General features: G+C 37.5%; 1 protein-coding gene across 1 annotated transcript in view; it reads left to right on the top strand.

The window, feature by feature from the left end:
• The window catches only part of CFAP47 (cilia and flagella associated protein 47), a 516,906-nt gene that overhangs the window by 357,716 nt on the left and 137,758 nt on the right, over positions 1-21,432 (top strand). The window contains 5 exon segments of the mRNA XM_073798895.1: positions 7,990-8,186; positions 8,666-8,809; positions 9,563-9,589; positions 9,591-9,789; positions 16,284-16,346. Of these exon segments, the coding sequence (XP_073654996.1) occupies positions 7,990-8,186; positions 8,666-8,809; positions 9,563-9,589; positions 9,591-9,789; positions 16,284-16,346 (630 nt within the window).

The raw sequence follows: 21,432 nt of genomic DNA, 5'->3' as shown, positions 1-21,432 counted from the left end.
AAGCAAAAGTAATTCAGCCAGCCTCTTTTGAAGTGATAAGACCCATTTTAACCAATATTTCAAAAATTGAATTTGTCAGTAATTAGTATGGGTTTCTATCATTTTAAATTATTGTTATTTTATTGAATAGTATACTAAATTTGACAATTTAAGCAGTGAACCATTTCAGAAAATGGTTTTACCTGAGTGGATGATGCTAATGAAAACATTTTACAAAATAAATCAAGCACACTCTTAAATTGCAATTGCTGAACTTTTTTCTTTTTTATATGAAGTCTTTTGGCACACTTCATGATTTTGATATTAAATGAGTAAACTCAGTAATGAGAACTTGTTAGCACACAATGAATGTATCACTTACTTTGCCAGAGTATTTGTGAGGTAGATGCTCATGTGCCGAAAAGAACATAATAAAGTAACTAAAATGGGTAAAATTCCAACTGGCAAGTGATTTGGTCCTTTACTTGTGTAATGGGAAAAAAATCTACGCTAAATCTTTCCAGCAGTAGATGGAAGTGGGATTAGCAAATAGGCTAAAACATGATTTGAAAATATAATTACTCATACATTAATTTATAACAAATATCTGTTTATTATAAGTTCATTTTATAAATGAATCCATATCATAAATTTATTCGTTCTCCCGATACCTCATTTTCTGAGTTAAGGATTTCTGACTATTGTTTGCTAGTAATATCCTTATATAATTAACTATAGAAGATAATGACCAATTTACTGTATTACTTAGTCTCTTCCACTTTTCTGATGTACTTTCATATAATCATGGAATGTTAAAGCAGAAAGAAACCTAAGAGATCAGTTAATCAAATTATATTCTTTAGAGCTGTAACATTCTTCTGAAGTGCTTTGGTTTGTCTATAGGGAGGCTGTGGAAGTGAATCGGAGCTTCTAGTGTCTTACTTCAACCAGATTGACTCTAGCTTAATTTGTTTTATATACTGAGATTCTGTCTTAGGTATTGTTCAGCTACGTTCCCCACCCCGCCCCGCCCCACCAAGCCAAAAAATAAAATGTTTGAAAGCTACTGATCAAATCTCACTCCTTAATTTAAACAGATTAAGAACTTGAATTCTGAAAAAGACCTCTAAGTTGTTTGCCCAAGATCACAGGATGTAGAAGAGGAACTAGAACTAGAAAACAGAGCTTTTAACTGTTAGTTGACTGCATTTTTCACCTCACCAGTTTAATGCATGTATCTTGCTTTGGAGTTAAGATATGGTAGATTGTTTCAGTAAAAGCCCAGGTGGATCCTATCTGCCTGTACACATGTTATATGTGGTCTCAGCTCCCTGGTCTTGGCCATGTGACTTGCTTTGGCCAATGGATTGTTAAGGAATTCGAAAGAAGCAGATATATGATAACCATTTGTGCACAAGGCTCTCATTCTTTTGCTACTGGTCATTCTTCTGTACTGTATGAAAAATGTTGGGCTCATCTCATAGAAGGTTAGAGAGCTCATGGACAGAATTCCCAGTTGAGGTCCTAATGCATGAGTGAGCCCAGCCAATACCACATGAAGCAGGTAAGCTTTCCCAAATGAGGTTAGGCCACAGAATCATGAAGAAATAAACGGTGTGTGTGTGTTTTTTTTTTAACCACTAAGTTTTGGAGAGTTTGTTATGCTGTTTTAGCTGACCAAAACAGCAGTATTGATTTATTGTCCCAACCATGAGCTATTCTAGGATCTGAAATTGCACATTTTTTTTAACAGCAAAATTTTGCAATTTGTTGGAAAAGACTGAATATAGGAAATTTAGGGCATCCTGACAACGTCAATACATGCTTCAAGAAAAAATCATGAAATACAAGGGCATGTTCTATATAGAGAGAATGCCTGGAAACCCTGTGACCCATGGACACCCCTCAATCCAAGCTCTTTCTCTTACTGAATTTTTTTTTATATTGAAGTATAGTTGATTTACAATGTTGTGTTAGTTTCAGGTGTACAGCAAAGTGATTCGTTTTATATATATATATTATATATTCTTTTTTTTTTACATCTTTATTGGAGTATAATTGCTTTACAATGGTGTGTTAGTTTCTGCTTTATAACAAAGTGAATCAGTTATACATATACATATGTTCCCATATCTGTTCCCTCTTGCGCCTCCCTCCCTCCCACCCTCCCTATCCCACCCCTCTAGGCGGTCACAAAGCACTGAGCTGATCTCCCTGTGCTATGCGGCTACTTCCCACTAGCTATCTACCTTACGTTTGGTAGTGTATATATGTCCATGCCTTTCTCTCGCTTTGTCACAGCTTACCCTTCCCCCTCCCCATATCCTCAAGTCCATTCTCTAGTAGGTCTGTGTCTTTATTCCTGTCTTACCCCTAGGTTCTTCATGACATTTTGTTTTTCTTAAATTCCATATATATGTGTTAGCATACAGTATTTGCCTTTCTCTTTGTGACTTACTTCACTCTGTATGACAGACTCTAGGTCTATCCACCTCATTACAAATAGCTCAATTTCATTTCTTTTTATGGCTGAGTAATATTCCATTGTATATATGTGCCACATCTTCTTTATCCATTCATCCGATGATGGACACTTAGGTTGTTTCATCTCCTGGCTATTGTAAATAGAGCTGCAATGAACATTTTGGTACATGACTCTTTTTGAATTATGGTTTTCTCAGGGTATATGCCCAGTAGTGGGATTGCTGGGTCATATGGTAGTTCTATTTTTAGTTTTTTAAGGAACCCCCCATACTGTTCTCCATAGTGGCTGTACCAACTCACATTCCCACCAGCAGTGCAAGAGTGTTCCCTTTTCTCCACATCCTCTCCAGCATTAACTGTTTCTAGATTTTTTGATGATGGCCATTCTGACTGGTGTGAGATGATATCTCATTGTAGTTTTGATTTGCATTTCTCTAATGATTAATGATGTTGAGCATTCTTTCATGTTTTTGTTGGCAGTCTGTATATCTTCTTTGGAGAAATGTCTATTTAGGTCTTCCGCCCATTTTTGGAGTGGGTTGTTTGTTTTTTTGTTATTGAGCTGCATGAGCTGCTTATAAATTTTGGAGATTAATCCTTTGACAGTTGCTTCATTTGCAAATATTTTCTCCTATTCTGAGGGTTGTCTTTTGATCTTGTTTATGGTTTCCTTTGCTGTGCAAAAGCCTTGAAGTTTCATTAGGTCCCATTTGTTTATTTTTGTTTTTATTTCCATTTCTCTAGGAGGTGGGTCAAAAAGGATCTTGCTGTGATTTATGTCATGGAGTGTTCTGCCTATGTTTTCCTCTAAGAGTTTGATAGTTTCTGGCCTTACATTTAGGTCTTTAATCCATTTTGAGCTTATTTTTGTGTATGGTGTTAGGGAGTGATCTAATCTCATACTTTTACATGTACCTGTCCATTTTTCCCAGCACCACTTATTGAAGAGGCTGTCCTTTCTCCACTGTACATTCCTGCCTCCTTTATCAAAACTAAGGTGACCATATATGCATGGGTTTATCTCTGGGCTTTCTATCCTGTTCCATTGAAAAGATTACAAGATACTGAATATAATTCCCTGTGCTATACAGTAGGACCTTGTTGCTTATTTATTTTATGTATAGTAGTTTTATGTATAGTAGTTTGTATATGCTAATCCCAAACTCCTAATTTATCCCTCCCCCACATTTCCCTTTTGGTAACCAGAAGTTTGTTTTCTATGTCTGTGAGTCTGTTTATGTTTTGTAAATAAGTTCACTTGTATCATTTTTTTTAGATTCCACATATAAGTGACATCATATGATATTTGTCTTTCTCTGACTTACTTCACTAAGTATGATAATCTCTAGGTCCATCCATGTTGCTGCAAATGGCATTATTTCATTCTTTTTTATGGCTGAGTAGTATTCCATTGTATACATATACTACATCTTCTTTTTTTTTTTTTTTTTTTTTTTTCGGTACGTGGGCCTCTCCCTGCTGCGGCCTCTACTGTTGCGGAGCACAGGCTCCGGACGCGCAGACTCAGCGGCCATGGCTCACGGGCCCAGCCGCTCTGCGGCATGTGGGATCCTCCCGCACCGGGGCACGAACCCGCGTCCCCTGCATCGGCAGGCGGACTCTCAACCACTGCGCCACCAGGGAAGCCCCTACTACATCTTCTTTATCCATTCATCTGTCGATGGACAGTTAGGTTGCTTCCATGTCTTGGCTATTGTAAGTAGTGCTGCTATGAACATTGAGGTGCATGTATCAAATTAGAGTTTTCTCCAGATATATACCCAGGAGTGGGATTGTTAGATCATATGTGCTGGATGCCCATTTTTATGGGTTATTTTAAAAACGGTGGGTCACACTGACTTCTTCCAGTAGCTAAAGTTATATAAAATTAAGTATTTTTTCATTAGAGAGATTCTCTGTTTATGTTCCTTTATTTTCTTTAGTAACTATAATCTGGTAAATTTACGTATCTTTGGTTATCTTTAATTACAGAACCCTAGCAACTCCCATAGTTACTGGGATCACCTGTAAAGAAAAGGCCCCAGGTGAGCTACATCTAGTAGAGTAAGGATGGAAGGGACAGGTCCAGATTGTCCCTGACATTTGTAATGCCCAGGTCAAAAGTACAAAGGGAAGCCCATATACCATATATCTAAATTTTAAAAGTGGTAAATCAAACTAACAAATTTTTAAATAGAATATAATCTATTTATTCCACCTTGAGAAATAAAGCTTTATTCCAACCTAGAAGACCAAAGTTGAATTTAGAATTCTTGGCCTCCTCAGAGTTTTGCACTAGAACATGAAAACACAGGATAGCTGGGCCCTGGGCATGTGCCCACCCCATTCTCTTTTTTCCTTCACATCTAGCATGTATTGTAAGAGGGATTGTGTACAAATTTGTAGGAACCTCAGCCCACATAATTAATCTTGGTTGACATCTTCCCGTTAATAGCCACCTCTTAGTTAGAGGTGGCTATTCTAACTTAGAATTCTTCAATTCTAAGAGTATTCCAACAGGGGGACTGACATAGGGAAGAGTTCTGTGCAGGCACTGGAAATGGGATCACAGTACTTTGGATTGTGAATTGTGACATCCCATGAACTTGGAAGAAGGATGGGGCTGGGCTCTCAACATAGGCCTGTCCCAGTGGGCCCATGTCCTCCTTGCATATGCAGAGAGAGAATGACAGGAGATTCAGAGTAAGGTTCTAGAAAGCATGAGGCCCAGGACAGCAAGCTCTCTTTCCTTGGTCTAAGGGTATGTGTTAGGTTGGGGATCCCCAACAGCAGACCCTGAGACCAGGTCTTGAGAGCAAGTAGTTTGAGAAGTCGTCTCAGGAACCGTAGGTAGAAGTGTGAGAGAGTGAGAGACAGTAAAGAGAGGAAGCCAATTCAGGGAGTGTTAATGAGCAGTTGCCACTGGGAGCAATTTGGGCTCAGTTGCACTGGGGAATCTCTGTGAGTTGGTGTAGAATTCACCTCAGAGTTATTCCAACCCAAGGATAAAGAAGCTGGGTTATTTTTCCACCAGTTTGATACATTATTTGTTGAGGACTGCAACTGCAGGCATTAACTGTCACTTCTGGCCTGATCCATGTGAGGGTTAAGCACCTTCCTATGACTAGAGGAAGCCCTCAAGGAGAAAGGAGCTGTTTTCCATAAAGCCACTGTCCCGCAGGGAGGATTAAATGCTAAGGGGACATGGCAGGGCATGGATGACATCTGCTACAGAGCAGAATTGGAAAAGACTTTGAGAAAACATGTCCTTAAAGGAGAATGATGTTAAGGTGGCACAGTGTGGCCAGGAAAATTTCCAAGTTTCTAAATATGAAAAGTCTCTACCTCTGCTATTTTACATCTAAGGTGATGCGGATACTGTGTGATGAATACCTTAATCCACAAGTAGCTTCATGTTGGTAATATATGATAATATTCCTACTCTTTTTGCCTAGCATGAATTAATTAAATTATTTCAGATGTTTAAGTAAAACAAATACTGTTTTATCAATATATCTTCAACAAAACCATCATTTCCATGAATTCCACTATTATGATGAATTTCTTTTTGGACTTGTAAGGGAGAGGGGCTTGCATGGCTTATTTCTTAGGGTCTTTGCTCAGGAACATTTCATGAGTTGGAAAATGTACACTGAAGAATGTCCTTGGCTTTCACTTTCAGACTTAGTATCAATAGGAAGTGCATATTTTTAGGGAAAAGGAAATAGTGTATAACATAAAGCTTTTGATAGAAGCTTTATACTTGAGCTTGTGCATTTCAATTATTGTTTACCATGAAATAGAGTTATTCTTTATTGATGATGAAAATAATAATTACTGTTGTAAAGCAATTATACTCCAATAAAGATGTTAAAAAAATTACTGTTAAGTTGATTAAATTTCGTATTCTAAGAAGTTTAATTTTATTTAAATTACCTAATCTAAGTATTTTCATTTCAATCTGTTCATGCAAGAGAGAAATGTGGTTTCTTCCTTTCTGATAATAAAGCAACAAATTTTAATCAAATAATTATCTCACCTGTTTTGTTCTAATGGTGTTGCCACAATTCATATACTTTTCTCAGAATGAAAGTGAATGAATCAGTGAACAACAGATGATAAAATGTGCCTGGAGTCCTTTTTGACCAGAAAAAAAAATTATTCTAAAATTAGATTTGTACTTGAAAAGGACGAAATAAAAATTACAACATTCTGACAGCCTTTGTTTCCTCCTTAGACCAGCTGAGAATCTTGGACTTTGGTTAGATGTAATATAGATTTCAAGTGTGATCCACTGTCAGTGTTTTTTAACATATAACTACGACATTATACATAATATATGACATATACAACACATAATACATTCTATATAATATATGATGAATATATTTTTAAAATGTGTAACACAGAACATATAACACATACATACACATCTTCAATATGTTTTAAAAATGATTTAAAACAGTTAATGTTCTTGCAAGAATGACTGGTCTTCTTGGCATATAGACTTCAGTATGTTTGAAAACAAGTTTGCCATTTTTAACATTTGAGGTGTTAAATGTGAGTGAATTAAAATTATAGCCAATTAATGTCATAATACTTGTCTTATCCATTGGTTGATAAGCTTGATTTGTCTTCTTGGTTTTGGAGAATTTCCTAGAACAGAGTTAGGCTTCTAAACATTTTTTAGCACTTGTTTCTCATCTATAACTTAAATACTTTGGCTTTAGCAGTGAAATTTTATTATAGTATTATACTGCATCCTATTTTAGGGTTGAGAGATTTTTATAACTATTTTCTCATTTCCTGGAGAGTAAGAAAATGGTGACCTTCAGAGAAAAAGTAGTATTGCTTGGAAGGAAAGGACCAGCATAGACAGCCTACCCACCATAAGAAATGATATTAGCTATTAACTTAAGGTATATGGTATAACAAGGTGATATGAGAAGTATTCATTGGACATGCCTCTTTTGGCTTCCCTTGGTTATTAACTATGAAAAATTATTTCTATCTGCTGGTCAAGTTGCAACTTATTTTGATTGCTATGGGACAGAGCATTTCTATGTCATAGAAATGTGGCAGATAATATTGCTTGCCAAATATTCCATATATCTCTCAGTTCTCAGCCCCTGTCAGCTGAGAAAGAACCCTGTGGTTGGGTCTGACCAATTAACTGTGATGTGTGTTAACTTTGGGCTGAGCACTAAAAAGCCCTTGGGCAAACTTTCAGTTACTCTTCCCTGACCTGTAAACGAAGAAGGAGTGGTGTGCCTCGGTCCCTCAGTGGCTTTATGGAGCAAACCTTCCTCTGACCTATGCAGGATATATTTTGTCATTAATAAAAAATAAACTTGCTTGTAATGCCCAGGAGACTGAGGGGTAATGTGTTACCTTGCTATAACCTAGTCTCTTCTGGATTATATAATACAATTAAATCCAAAAAAAAAAATATTGCTGTACCTGAAAATGAATCTTAGGATTTATACCATCAAAAATGATTAAACCATTTTTTAATTGTTTTGATAGTTACAGATGGATCTGTTCCAGTTCCTTTACGATTTGTTCCTCTCAGTCCTGGACGCTACCCTTGTAAAATCTTGTTGACATCAAGGTATGATGTGCATGTCTGTTGCATTGAAGGTGCGGTAAATGAAGAATGTCCAGAGGCCAGATTTGATTTTGAAACACCAGCATTTGAAGCCCTTACCCAGAATATTCCAATAGTAAGCACAGACTTTTTTTTTCGTACTTTTCTTCATTCCCACTGCCACTGTCTCAATTAAAGTCCTTCAAACCTTTCATCTGAACTCTTACCAATTCCTAATTGCATTATGTGTGGCCATTTGTTTCTCCATATTGATGTCACAGTTTTATTCCTGAATATAAATGTTATCATATTACTCACCTGATTAATCACTCCTGCTGGATCTCTTTGCTTAAAAAATTAATTCTAACTTCCTTAACCTATCATCAAACCAAGCAGAGTCATGGTCTCTCAGATCACTCTGCTCCACATTCAGTTGTGATCTTAACACTTGATTAAGATGTGCTCATAGGCACTAAGAACAGTGATTGGCTGTAGCTTGGCTATTAGTGGGTGATAATAGCATCAAGGAAGGTAATATAATTGTAAGGAATTTTGAATTTTTTACACTGATATTTTTCTATCTGATATTTTTCTGTCTTTATTTTCATGCTTTAGAATAATAAAACAAAGAATGAATGGAAATGTCAAGTTACTATAGAAGGAGAATGGTTTTATGGACCTCCTGTTTTACATGTTGGACCAAGTGAGACTGTGAATTATCCTCTCACATTCAAACCTATTTTGGAATGTGAGATTATGGTATGAACTCATTGATTTTTTTCCCCTAGCTTTAATATGTCGATAAACCAATGTGTGATGTTAACATATATAATTTGTGATAAATTTTCTTGCAGAAAAGTTATATTTTCTGGGGGGTGTGGGGTGGTGGTGTGATGAATTGGGAGATTGGTTGGGATTGACATATATACACTAATATGTATGAAATGGGTAACTAATAAAAACCTGCTGTCTAAAAAAAATAAAATTAAACTAAAAAAAATTTTTTTAAAAAGTTATATTTTCCATGAATTTGATCATTAGTGTTCACTCTGCTTGAAACTTTAATAAATGTTGTAACTTGAGGGATAAATATTCTGAAAGTCACAATGTCATAGGCTGTCAATATTTATGTCTAGATTATTTTTACATAATATGTTTAACAAAGTAAAATCATTGCTTTTTTTGTATTCAGTAAGGAAGTTTGTACTTCAGAAAATATTTTCTTAAGTCATATTTCTTTGACAAGGATGTAAACAGGCATATAATTGCTATGTATGAGAATGCCTATTAAACTGTCACTTAGAGAAAGTGAAAAGAAATGAAGAGCTTTTCACAGGAAATTCATCTTTATTTGTTCAGTAGAAGTATTTATGTATAAACTGGGAAAGCTAATGACTAGCACCTCCTTGAAAGCTCATTTCATCGATCAGATTCAAGATTACTAAAATAGAAGAGATGGTTGGCATCCAACTGTCGCTCCTATAGAGCTGAAATTTGGCTGATTTGTCACAGGGCAAACTTACTCTACAAAATGAAGTAGGATGGTATGGAGCATATCTTTGACATAAAAGGGATTGGAAAAAGACCGCTGGCCTTGGAACACATCACCGTAGACTGTCAAGTGGGGGAGATAACAAATAAACCCATAATGATGCCCAATTATACAACAAGCATCCTAACATTTAAGGTAAGATTTTGGTTTGTTTTTTTTTTTTGGTATGAAAGTGTTTTCAGAAGGAGTATATTGAATTATATGATATTTTAAAACATTTAATTTTACTTAACTAGGTGAAGCAGTGTGACATAAGGAGATGGTTAGAATTCTCCTATTAGTCCAGCAGCTTTTAAAATGCCATTTTGATTATAAAGTTGAATTAGCACCAAACAAGTTTTATATCTAAATATTAGTATATAATCATAAAACACATTAAAATTTACTTATTTGAGTCATGTGTATTTTCACTTGAAGAAATTGTACATGACAATGAAAGATATTTTTTAAAAAACTTTTAAACAGCTTTTAAAATTGTAATGTGATATCTGCAGGCATGAAATTTCAAAAGTGTATCCTATCATTTACCAGTGTGAATAATAGTGGGAATGTGAAGAAATGCATAATTAGTTACATCTTTATTTTTTATGAGGTTTTGTACTTGGCCCTCCTCACTTGATTTGTTTAAGCAAATCTGAAAATAAATTTTTCTACTCCCCACTCCCATATTTATCTACAAATTATGTGCCCAATAGAATCCTCAAGGAAGCTTCAAATATCTGTCCATCATAGATGCCTGAATCTAGTTTTAGAGGGTACATCAGAAGTTTAGAAATTCTCTGGGTTTGTCCTCTGCTTTTTTTGGTAATCTTGAAAAATATGTGCATTGATTTTCTTCTTCTTTCCTTACTGGATTGCAAATAGAGTGAATATTATGAATGAAAATCTCATCTTCTCACTCCCCTGCTAAAACTCTTCACTGTCATCTCTTGCCTTCAGGATTGAGTCCAGGCTCCCTGAAGTGGCTTTCACGTGTTTCAAAAGCCTATCTGCTCAGCTTTCTCTCTTAGCACTCCTGGCTCCAGCCACACTTAGGCCATTGTATATAGTATTTCCTTTTACTACTGCCTGGAAATCTCTATCCAATTCCCTGTCTTCCACTTCTCTGTGTATGTCTAACTCCTTTTCATTCTTTATGACAAAGCTTAGATGCCACTTTTCCAAGACTTCTTCTACATCCCCATAAACCTGGATTAGATGCCTTTCATGTGCTTCCACAGCATTTTTTTTTTTACTTTTCCCACCATCATGTACATTACATCCTATTGCTATTACCTGTTCTCCACCAGATTATTCTTCTCCACCAGATTATGAACTGTGAGAAAAGGGGCATGCCCCTCGTATCCATACTTTTGTACTTAGCATAAATCATAGTATCAAGCACATAATAGTTTTTCAAGGAAGATTTGTTTAATGAACGGATACAAACATAATAGATGGCTTTTCAAATGGAAGGAAGAAAGGAAGGAAGGAAGGAGGGAAAGAAGGAAGGAAAGAAAAGAAAAGAAAAGAGCATGACTACTTGCACTTGCTATAACTAAGGAAAAAAATCATTTTTCCATCACTCCCTTTCCCCTTCCAGAATTTTCTGGTGAGCAAGAAATCCTGTCTTATGAGTTTGATGAAAACAGGTTAAAGAAAAAATTGCTTAATTTCTTAACATTGGTTATTTCATTTTGTTGTTTTGGCAGAGGTGATGTCTGTAGCTTTTTAAAACTTTTATTCTTCAGAATGAATGCATTTTTTAAAAAATGTAGGCCTTTAAAAATAATAATTGTGCTATATTAACTATATTTTTCTAATTAAATGTAGAAGTGGAATTCTATTCATAGCAGAATTGTACTTACAGGAAATAATCAAAGTCTATATTTATATGGTTTCGATACACAAATAAAACTGAAGAATCTAGTTAATTTTACCTTTAGAGTGTAAGTTTTCAGTGAGGCCCTTTCTGTAATTAAAGATACTACATATTAAATTAATTAAATGTCATTTCATTAAGATATTAATAATACTGTTCATGTATTCCAGTTCTTCTATATTTCTATATTTAAATAGCACCAACAATTATAAAAGAACAGAAACATGTTTAAGACCGAAGAAACATTTGTCCCTAGAGATATTATGAATAAAGTATCACCTTTCTTAATTTGAAAATCACCATTATTTTTAATCAGCATATACTAATGAGCATTACCAATTTGCCCTTTCTTTTCATTCATAATATTTAGTTTATTGCTGGTATTTCAATGGAAATTCTATTGAGAAACAACTGAGGTGCTGCTAAGGAGAAAGGCTAGACTGAGAAACTTTGCTTTATAGTGTCAGGATTCATCTTGCACTCCCTTTGAGACTACTGAAATGCTTCTGATTCTCCATCTTCATTCTTCAATGTGTAAAATGAAGTTGGCCTCTGGGCACTCAAGGCTGATTCTCATTCTTTTCACCCCTCTCTCTCTTTCTCTCTCTTTCAATACCTTCCTCATTGTTGGATTATTTTTCTTAATCTATAAATATTCTCAAAGATTTTCCATTATAAGATAAAACGTCTCTAACAATAGCCTTTCAACTATTACCCTCTATATTTTCCATGATTGCTAAACTTCTTGAAAAAGCAATATTTACATGATCACTTCTTATTTCATGGTGGTCCATTTCTATCTCCTCTACTCTGTTGAAACTTCTGCCACAAAGATCACCCATAACTTTTGGTCAAGAAAAATTTGTTCTTTTCCCAAGTTATCTGCCTCAAAACTCCTATAATGTTTGGCACTGTCTGTCTGCCTTCTTAACACTATTCACCCTTTATTTTACATCATTCTATAGTCCTCATTTCCATGCTATTTCTGGATTGTTACTTATCTGGTCCTTTTATTCCTCTAGCCTTCTCATTTCTTTTCAAGTTTCCACCTTCTAAAGCATTCTTATGTCTGTACAACATCCCACTTGGCAGTTTCTTGGCTTCAAACTATCAACTGGTTACAAATGCCAAATTCATACTTTTACTCAAGATGTATTAGCTTCAGCCCCTCATTTTTGACTGCTTGCTGTACACCTGCACTTTGACAGTCTGCTGACAACTCAGACTCACTATATTCTTTTCATGTCTTTTCCTTGTTCTGTTTTTCATTGCTGTTAGTATTGATTTTTATGATACTTTGTATTTTTTTAAAAAGCCTTTTAACATATATTTAATCTCATTGCTACAAGAATAGTTTGCAATAGAAGGTTGAGACTTCCCTAACAAGAAAGAGAATATAAAAAAATCAGAGAATATAATTGAGATACAGGTAAAATGCTATGGCATTTTATCAAAGTGACCAAGGAGTAGGAAATAGTTATGCAATAAAGAAAACAGGAGACCTGGGACTTCCAAAATGGTGGAGCAAGGGGTTTCATAAATCTGTTCCTCCTTAAAAGCAATAAAAACACTGACAAAACTTGTCAAAACTTTTAAATCTTGAAATTAAACAAAGATTTCAAACAATCTGAGGAGTATTTACTCAAGAAAAACTCTGAATCCTGGTAAGAGCAGGGTAATTTGCGACATTTTGACTTGACCCATTTCTATGCCCCTCTCCTCAGCTCTGCAATCTTGCAATCACAGTAGCTATGAAAACTGTAACCTTGCAAAGAAAGGAAGAGGCAGACTGAGTATGGCTCTCCTCACAATTCCCATCCCCAGTACATTGTCACAACTTGACCTTTCTCGTAGCTCTCTAGCAACACCCCACCCCACGAGCAAGGAAGCCCCTTCACGGGCGGAGACTGCAGGTGGCAGAGGGGGGAAGCTTCGGAGCCGCGGAGGAGAGCACAGCAACAGGGGTGCAGAGGGCAAAGCGGAGAGATTCCCGCACAGAGGATCGGTGCCAACCAGCACTCACCAGCCTGAGAGGCTTGTCTGCTCACCCGCTGGGGCAGCCGGGGCTGCGAGCTGAGGCTCTGGCTTCGGTCAGAGCGCAGGGAGAGGACGGCTTGGCGGCGTGAACACAGACTGCAGGGGGTTAGTGCACCACGGCTAGCCGGGAGGGAGTCCGGGGAAAAGTCTGGACCTGCCGAAGAGGCAAGAGACTTTTTCTCCCCTCTTTGTTTCCTGGTACGCAAGGAGAGGGGATTAAGAGTGCTGCTTAAAGGAGCTCCAGAGACGGCGCGAGCCGCGGCTAAAAGCGCTGGACCCCAGAGACGGGCATGAGACGTTAAGGCTGCTGCTGCGGCCGCTAAGAAGCCTGTGTGCAAGCACAGGTCACTATCCACACCCCCCTTCCAGGGAGCCTGTGCAGCCCGCCACTGCCAGGGTCCCGGGATGCATGGACAACTTCCCCAGGAGAACGCACGGCGCGCCTCAGGCAGGTGCAACGTCATGCCGCCCCACACTCCATACCCCTCCCTCCCCCCGGCCTGAGTGAACCACAGCCCCGTAAGTAGCTGCTCCTTTAACGCAGTCCTGTCTGAGCGAAGAACAGACGCCCTCCGGCCACCTACATGCAGAGGCGGGGCCAAATCCAAAGCTGAGCCCGGGGAGCTGTGAGAACAAAGAAGAGAAAGGGAAATCTCTCCCAGCAGCCTCAGAAGCAGCGGATTAAAGCTCCACAATCAGCTTGCTGTACCCTGCATCTGTGGAATACCTGAATAGACAACCCATCATCCCAAATTGAAGACGTGGACTTTGAGAGCAATATTTATGATTTTTTTCCCTTTTCCTCTTTTTGTAAGTGTGTTTGTGTATGCTTCTGTGTAAGATTTTGTCTGTATAGCTTTGCTTTCACCATCTGTCCTAGGGTTCTATCCGTCCGTTTTTGTTTTTTTTAATAATTATTCTTTTATTTTAGTAACTTTATTTTATTTTATCTTACTTTATTTGATCTTCTTTCTTTCTTTCCTTCCTTCCCTCCTTCCTTCCTCCCTCCCTCCCTCCTTTTTTTCTTTCTTTCTTTCTTTCTACTTTTTCTCCCTTTTATTCTGAGCCCTGTGGATGAAAGGCTCTTGGTGCAACAACCAGGAGTCAGTGCTGTGCCTCTGAGGTGGGAGAGCCAACTTCAGGACACTGGTCCACAAGAGACCTTCCAGCTCCACATAATATCAAACGGGGAAAATCTCCCAGAGATCTCCATCTCAACACCAAGACCCAGCTTCACTCAGCAACCAGCAAGCTACAGTGCTGGACACCCTATGCCAAACAACTAGCAAGACAGGAACACAACCCCACCCATTAGCAGAGAGGCTGCCTAAAATCATAAGTCCACAGACACCCCAAAACACACCACCAGACGTGGACCTGCCCACCAGAAAGACAAGATCCAGCCTCATCCACCAGAACACAGGCACTAGTCCCCTCCACCAGGAAGCCTACACAACCCACTGAACCAACTTTAGCCACTGGGGACAGACACCAAAAACAACAGGAACTACGAACCTGCAGCCTGCAAAAAGGAGACCCCAAACACAGTAAGATAAGCAAAATGAGAAGACAGAAAAACACACAGCAGAGGAAGGAGCAAGATAAAAACCCGCCAGACCTAACAAATGAAGAGGAAATAGGCAGTCTACCTGAAAAAGAATTTAGAATAATGATAGTAAAGATGATCCAAAATCTTGGAAACAGAATGGAGAAAATACAAGAAACGTTTGACAAGGACCTGGAAGAACTAAAGAGCAAACAAACAGTGATGAACAACACAATATATGAAATGAAAAAGACTCTAGATGGGATCAATAGCAGAATAACTGAGGCAGAAGAATGGATAAGTGACCTGGAAAGTAAAATAGTGGAATTAACTACTGCAGAGCAGAATAAAGAAAAAAGAATGAAAAGAACTGAGGACAGTCTCAGAGACCTCTGGGACAACATTAAACGCACCAACACTCAAATTATAGGGGTCCCAGAAGAAGAAGAGAAAAAGAAAGGGACTGAGAAAATATTTGAAGAGATTATAGTTGAAAACTTCCCTAATATGGGAAAGGAAATAGTTAATCAAGTCCAGGAAGCACAGAGAGTCCCATACAGGATAAATCCAAGGAGAAACATGCCAAGACACATATTAATCAAACTTTCAAAAATTAAATACAAAGAAAACATATTAAAAGCAGCAAGGGAAAAACAACAAATAACACACAAGGGAATCCCCATAAGATTAACAGCTGATCTTTAAGCAGAAACTCTGCAAGCCAGAAGGGACTGGCAGGACATATTTAAAGTGATAAAGGAGAAAAACGTGCAACCAAGATTACTCTACCCAGCAAGGATCTCATTCAGATTTGATGGAGAAATTAAAACCTTTACAGACAAGCAAATGCTGAGAGAGTTCAGCACCACCAAACCAGCTTTACAACAAATGGTAAAGGAACTTCTCTAGGCAAGAAACACAAGAGAAGGAAAAGACCTACAATACCGAACCCAAAACAATTAAGAAAATGGGAATAGGAACATACATATCGATAATTACCTGAAATGTAAATGGACTAAATGCTCCCACCAAAAGACACAGGTTGGCTGAATGGATACAAAACAAGACCCATTTATATGCTGTCTACAAGAGACCCCCTTCAGTCCTAGGGACACATACAAACTGAAAGTAAGGGGATGGAAAAAGATATTCCATGCAAATGGAAACCAAAAGAAAGCTGGAGGGCTTCCCTGGTGGTGCAATGGTTGAGAGTCCGCCTGCCTACACATCACCATAGACCCTGATAATGCAATACTCTATATTCTACACGTATGTCCTTGGAAACGTGGTGTATTCAAAGGTAACAAAATTGGTAATGAGATATTATTAACTACCATACTGGGAAAGATGCGTGATGAGAATAAATTAAAAAGTAACTTAAAAAAAAAAAAGTAACTTAAATTTCCCCTGTCTAATAGATAACCCAGAGGGAAATTTAGTTTTCTATTTCACTCATTACCTTTCTGAATAATCAGAGCTTTGGGGCATACATTTTATGTCTATAGTGCTATACTCTCTTGTCCATTTTTTAATATTTATTTGTGGGGCAAATTCCTGGAAGTAGAAATATTTAGTTAAGCCATTTACATTTAAAATTGTGGTAAACACTTTCAAATAGTTATATCAATTTATGAGCCAGACAGTGTCCTATGAGAATATCTCTTTATAGGACTAGGTATTATAAAAACATGTACATATACTTAATTGAACATGAAAAATAGGTTAAAGGCTTTGGTATATGTGAAGTTTTCTTTGTTTCTCTCTAGTAAAACATTCATTTATGCAAATTGCCTGATGGTCCCTGAAAAGAATTGCTTGCTTGGGAATGGGAGTGAGGGGTATTCCTACAAAGCTTTTGATGAGAGAGGAGGTGAGAGGTGTAGAAGACTAACAGGGAAGAACTGAGGGACTGTAATTCATCAAAGGAATAATTGTTCTATTCGGGAGAGAATTCAGTGTCCCATGGTGGTTAGATCCTGCTGAGGAAATTATTAAAATGTTGGTAAATGGATACAATTTAAAAATGTAGAAAGCATACAGCCAGTAGCAATCTTGTACTGCCTGGAAGTACTGGCCCCTCATCCTTGCTTGCCTCAACAAAGAATGTTTTAGGAAAAGGTCAGTACCTAGCATAGGAGGTGTAGAGAGCTGCTCCAAATAAGAAAGTACATAGAGAGTAGGCTGAATGCCAGTGCTGTTAACAAGCAGAAGGGAAATTTCAGAATGGCAACCACAGTGATCCAGTTACCACCACTGTAATAGAATACGCTATGGGTGAAGAGCCAACCTGCCCATCCCCACTCTCTACTTCTAGTTGGCTTGACCTCAAATGTCACCATAGTCATAGCTGTTAGCATCTTGTGAAATCTTCCTGTCACTTTTCAGACATTTGGCTTTACAAAGCCCGTTAACATTTCTCCATGTGATAGGTAGATTTTGAACTAGAGTGAGCTTATTCCAGGCATTTCAATAAAGTAGCATATTTTTTGCCATTTTTAATGTAATTCACAGGATAGAAATGTAAATTTCAGTTTTCATTTTAATCATCAAATGACAATCCTAATGTTCCTTAGTTCTGGAATTTTAACTAGTCTTCTGTAAAGGGTAGCAAGTGATTCAAAATTGCCATTATTATTTTTTATATAAGTAGTAAATCTGAGTTTCCTGTTCTATAAAAGGCAGTGAGGTCTGCTCTGTGTGAGAAGGAACGTAAGAGGAACTTCAAACGGTAGAACATTGTTGAATTAGGAGTGTTTATGACTCCTTTAAGCAAAACAGAGCTGCTGATCCATGAATCAGACTCTTAAAGTTATAGAAAGGGAGCTAAGAAGAATTAAATAATCAGATTTAATATATCTTACCTTTGTATAGTCATTTTTGTTGATTTTGGCAGCATTTCTGAGACCATAAAACTTCAAAACGTATTTTCACTGATCAGATAAGCACTCTTAGCATGCTGATTTGAAGGGCTTTAGAAGAAATTTGGGGAACTTAAAGGCAACTCAGGATACATCGTTAGGTGAGGATGAATTGGTAAATATTGCTGGCTACACAAGAGCTTTTGCAGGCTTCATAATTTTGAAAAATATTTGCAAGACATGTTCATGATTGTTCTTCCCAGGGCGGTCCCTTAAATTTGAATTAATGTTGCCGTTATGATTTGGACAAGCTGAGCCTGTAAAGAAGGCAAAGTCCATTTTTATTGATATTACTGTTGGAAGGCTGCTACAATATTTTAAGCAGTGTAAATGTAATTGCTTCTGAACAGTTGTTAATCTGTTGTAATATAAAGAAAACTAGACTAAAATTTTCATACATATATGAGAACGTTCCTATTTGTGCTGGTTATGTATATCGTATATCATCCATCTTAAAAAGAAAAAAACTTTGTGCACATTTTCAGTTCTGTCCTCAATTATATAAACAATTATTTACAAAAGGCCTATAATTTGGAAAGTCTTGATAAATACAGTAGTTATAAACAAAGCTGATCTTTAACCAATTACGCTCTGTTTGTTAAAATATTTTCACAGATGCTTTTCCTCATATGTTGGCAAATACTCAATTGTTTGAGCTCCACTTAGGTGTAACTTTTGATCTCTAGCCACCACAGCCCCTCCCTTTGGCCCCCCCGGACTTCCCAACAATTCAGCAACAAATAAAGTGTTAACACATGCCTCAGGACTTGGATCCTGTGTCCTTCCTGACTGGTCAGAGCTGGAATATAGGTTTGATAATTATTTCAAATATTACCACTGGCTACAAAGATAGATGTCATATGGTTCCTGCTTCCTAGGAATTCATATCTGGTGATAGAAATAGATATCCATAAGTCATCTCAATACAAGGTACACACTGATGTACCACGAGTTTAAACATGGCACTGCAGAGCATGATATTGGGAAACGTTAACCCTAACAGTGGGAGTCCAAGAGGGCATCTTAGGGGATAATGGGTTTATCTGGACCTCAAAGGATGAACTGGGATTTATCAGCCGATACGGTGGGGAGCACATTCTAGCAGAGGAAACAACCTTATTGAAAACACAGAGAAGTTACTTTCTGTAAATAATGAATAGAGGGGTGTGTCTGGAGTGTGTGTTTGTGGTAGCCAATGCAGAGTGACATACAGTTAGAAAAACAGGCAGACTTTGCTGGACAGAGTTGTGTTTTACTTCTTACTGCAGTTGGAGCCATTGAAGATGTCTGAGGGGCATGAGTCAACTGAGTTTTAGGAAGAAAAGTCTGGAGGTAACATATAAAATGGATAGGAGGTACAAGAGAGGGTGGATAGATCTGAGAGATCATTTAGGGGCCTTTAGCAATATTCTGGTTGATTAGTTCTCAGTATTAGTTTGTGCCTCTTCTCCCAAAAGCAGACCCTGAGAAAAGAGTTTAATTGCAAGTAGTTTTCTTGAGAGGTGATCACAGGAAGCACGCTGACCAAATGGGGAAGTAAGATGCTGAAGGGAAAAAGTCAGAAAATGAGCTAGATATGAGATTACTGCTGAGACCTGGGGAACCTCACTGGGAGCTTTCTGAGAGAATTGTCAGGCTGAAGGGTAAAGAAATTGGGGTAAACATCCTCTACCTCCTTTCCCTCAATGATTAAAGTTTGTTCTTAGGGCAGATTCCCATGGCAGTGAATTCCCACTGGAAAAGTCATAGTAAACCACTGGTGTGAATGCGAACTGTCTGCAGAGGGGATTTTCATGGGGCACTGAGTCATATGTGGCATATACTAAAGTAGGTGTCATGGCATATTAATTGGTAGGTAGAAATTTTGAGAAATGGATGGAACTGGAATTATCACAGGAGCCTGCAGTGAACTGCAATCATGTTTCAGGCGTACCTATGTGGAGGTTTAAATTTGAATGCCTCTTTGGCCATGGAACAAAAAGTTAAGGTTGACCACTTAAATGAACATTAAGGGCAGACCAAACTAGGCCAGTGATAGTGGGTTAAAAAAAACAGAAATGAAGTTTCAAGAAAAGTAACAATGGAAAATGATGCTGTAGCAGCTTGGGTTTCCAGGGAATCAGACTCTGAGATGGGAGATTAGTTTATAGGACATTTATTAGGGAATGTGTTGTGATCAACACTTGTGAAAGGAAAAGGTAAGAAAACATACTGACCAGAGGGCAAAGTTGAGTTTCCGGACAGGTGGAGTGAAGGCTTTTAGTCAACTCACTGGGCCCTCTGAAGCTGGGATGGTCCTCTGGACTTGTCCCAAGTTAGGAGAAGGGGACTGGGCCTTTATGCTGCTGTGCTGATCCATCATTGAAAGTGGACTACATGTGGAAGGAGGTTTGACCTTGGGTGAGGCTTTTTTGTTTTTTCTCTCAAGGCGCCATGCCTAAAGAGGGCTTGACCAAATAGTCATTTTCCAGCATTATTCCTAGTAGCAACAGAAATAAGTCCTTCATTCCTGAAAAGGAAAATGGTTGATGTAGTATAATGTCTATCACAGCTGCATTTGATGAAGATTGAATAAGGAGAGAGAAGGGAGAAAGGCGAGTCAAGTGTACTTCTGATAGTAAGCAACTCTAAGGAAGGTGATACCATTAACTGCGAGAGAGAGATCAGCAGGATAGATTTACTAGTTAAGGAGGGAAAGCCCAGTTCTGTCTTGATTTGAAGATTATCTTTTTTGTGTCAATAAATTTCAGAAAAATGGAAAAATATTGAATCAGTCAACCTAGATATGAAAGCATAGAACCTTAAAGGGAAAGAGACACACAAAATCAAGCCAACAAAAACACCGTGTGTAAAGGCAGAAATGTGTTAATGACTAAATGCATTAAAATGTAATGGCCTGATTCTCTCCTTAACAACCAGAAAATGACCTCTCTGGTCATTAGAATGCAAAAAGCTAATATTACTGTCCATTATTACAGGATTAGTATGTAACAAAATATAGAAATGTAGTAATGGCCTGTGGCTTATTTGTAGTAGTGAAATATGCAACTAAATTTCCATTCGTCTCAGGTAGAAACTTGATTTTTTGTACAAGGCCAATATTTAGTGAAGATGATTAGGCATTAACGGTTAGCATATACTTTAGTAACAATAATCCTTAAATTTATTTTGATTGCAATAACATGATTCACAAATATGATTTAGAGATGTCTATAAACAAGCATGTTCACAACATAGAGCAACTCACTCCTAATATAGCACTAAGAAAATGAACTTGTAAGAATTAAGGTTATACAATTGGATATGACCTACATATCATTTTTTCTAATAGTTTGCTCCATTTGCTCTTCAGTAATCTACATGGAACACATATGTCTCTGGCATAACTGTTCTGAGTTTCTTATGAGGAAATCACAGTAATCAGCTCAGTGCCCTCCAGCTTGTGAATATCAGGGTGATAATATAACT

Source organism: Tursiops truncatus, chromosome X (genome assembly GCF_011762595.2).
Source record: "Tursiops truncatus isolate mTurTru1 chromosome X, mTurTru1.mat.Y, whole genome shotgun sequence".
Taxonomy (NCBI): Eukaryota; Metazoa; Chordata; class Mammalia; order Artiodactyla; family Delphinidae; genus Tursiops; species Tursiops truncatus.
The sequence above is the reverse complement of the archived record's forward strand: the minus strand, read 5'-3'. Positions and strand labels throughout refer to the sequence as shown.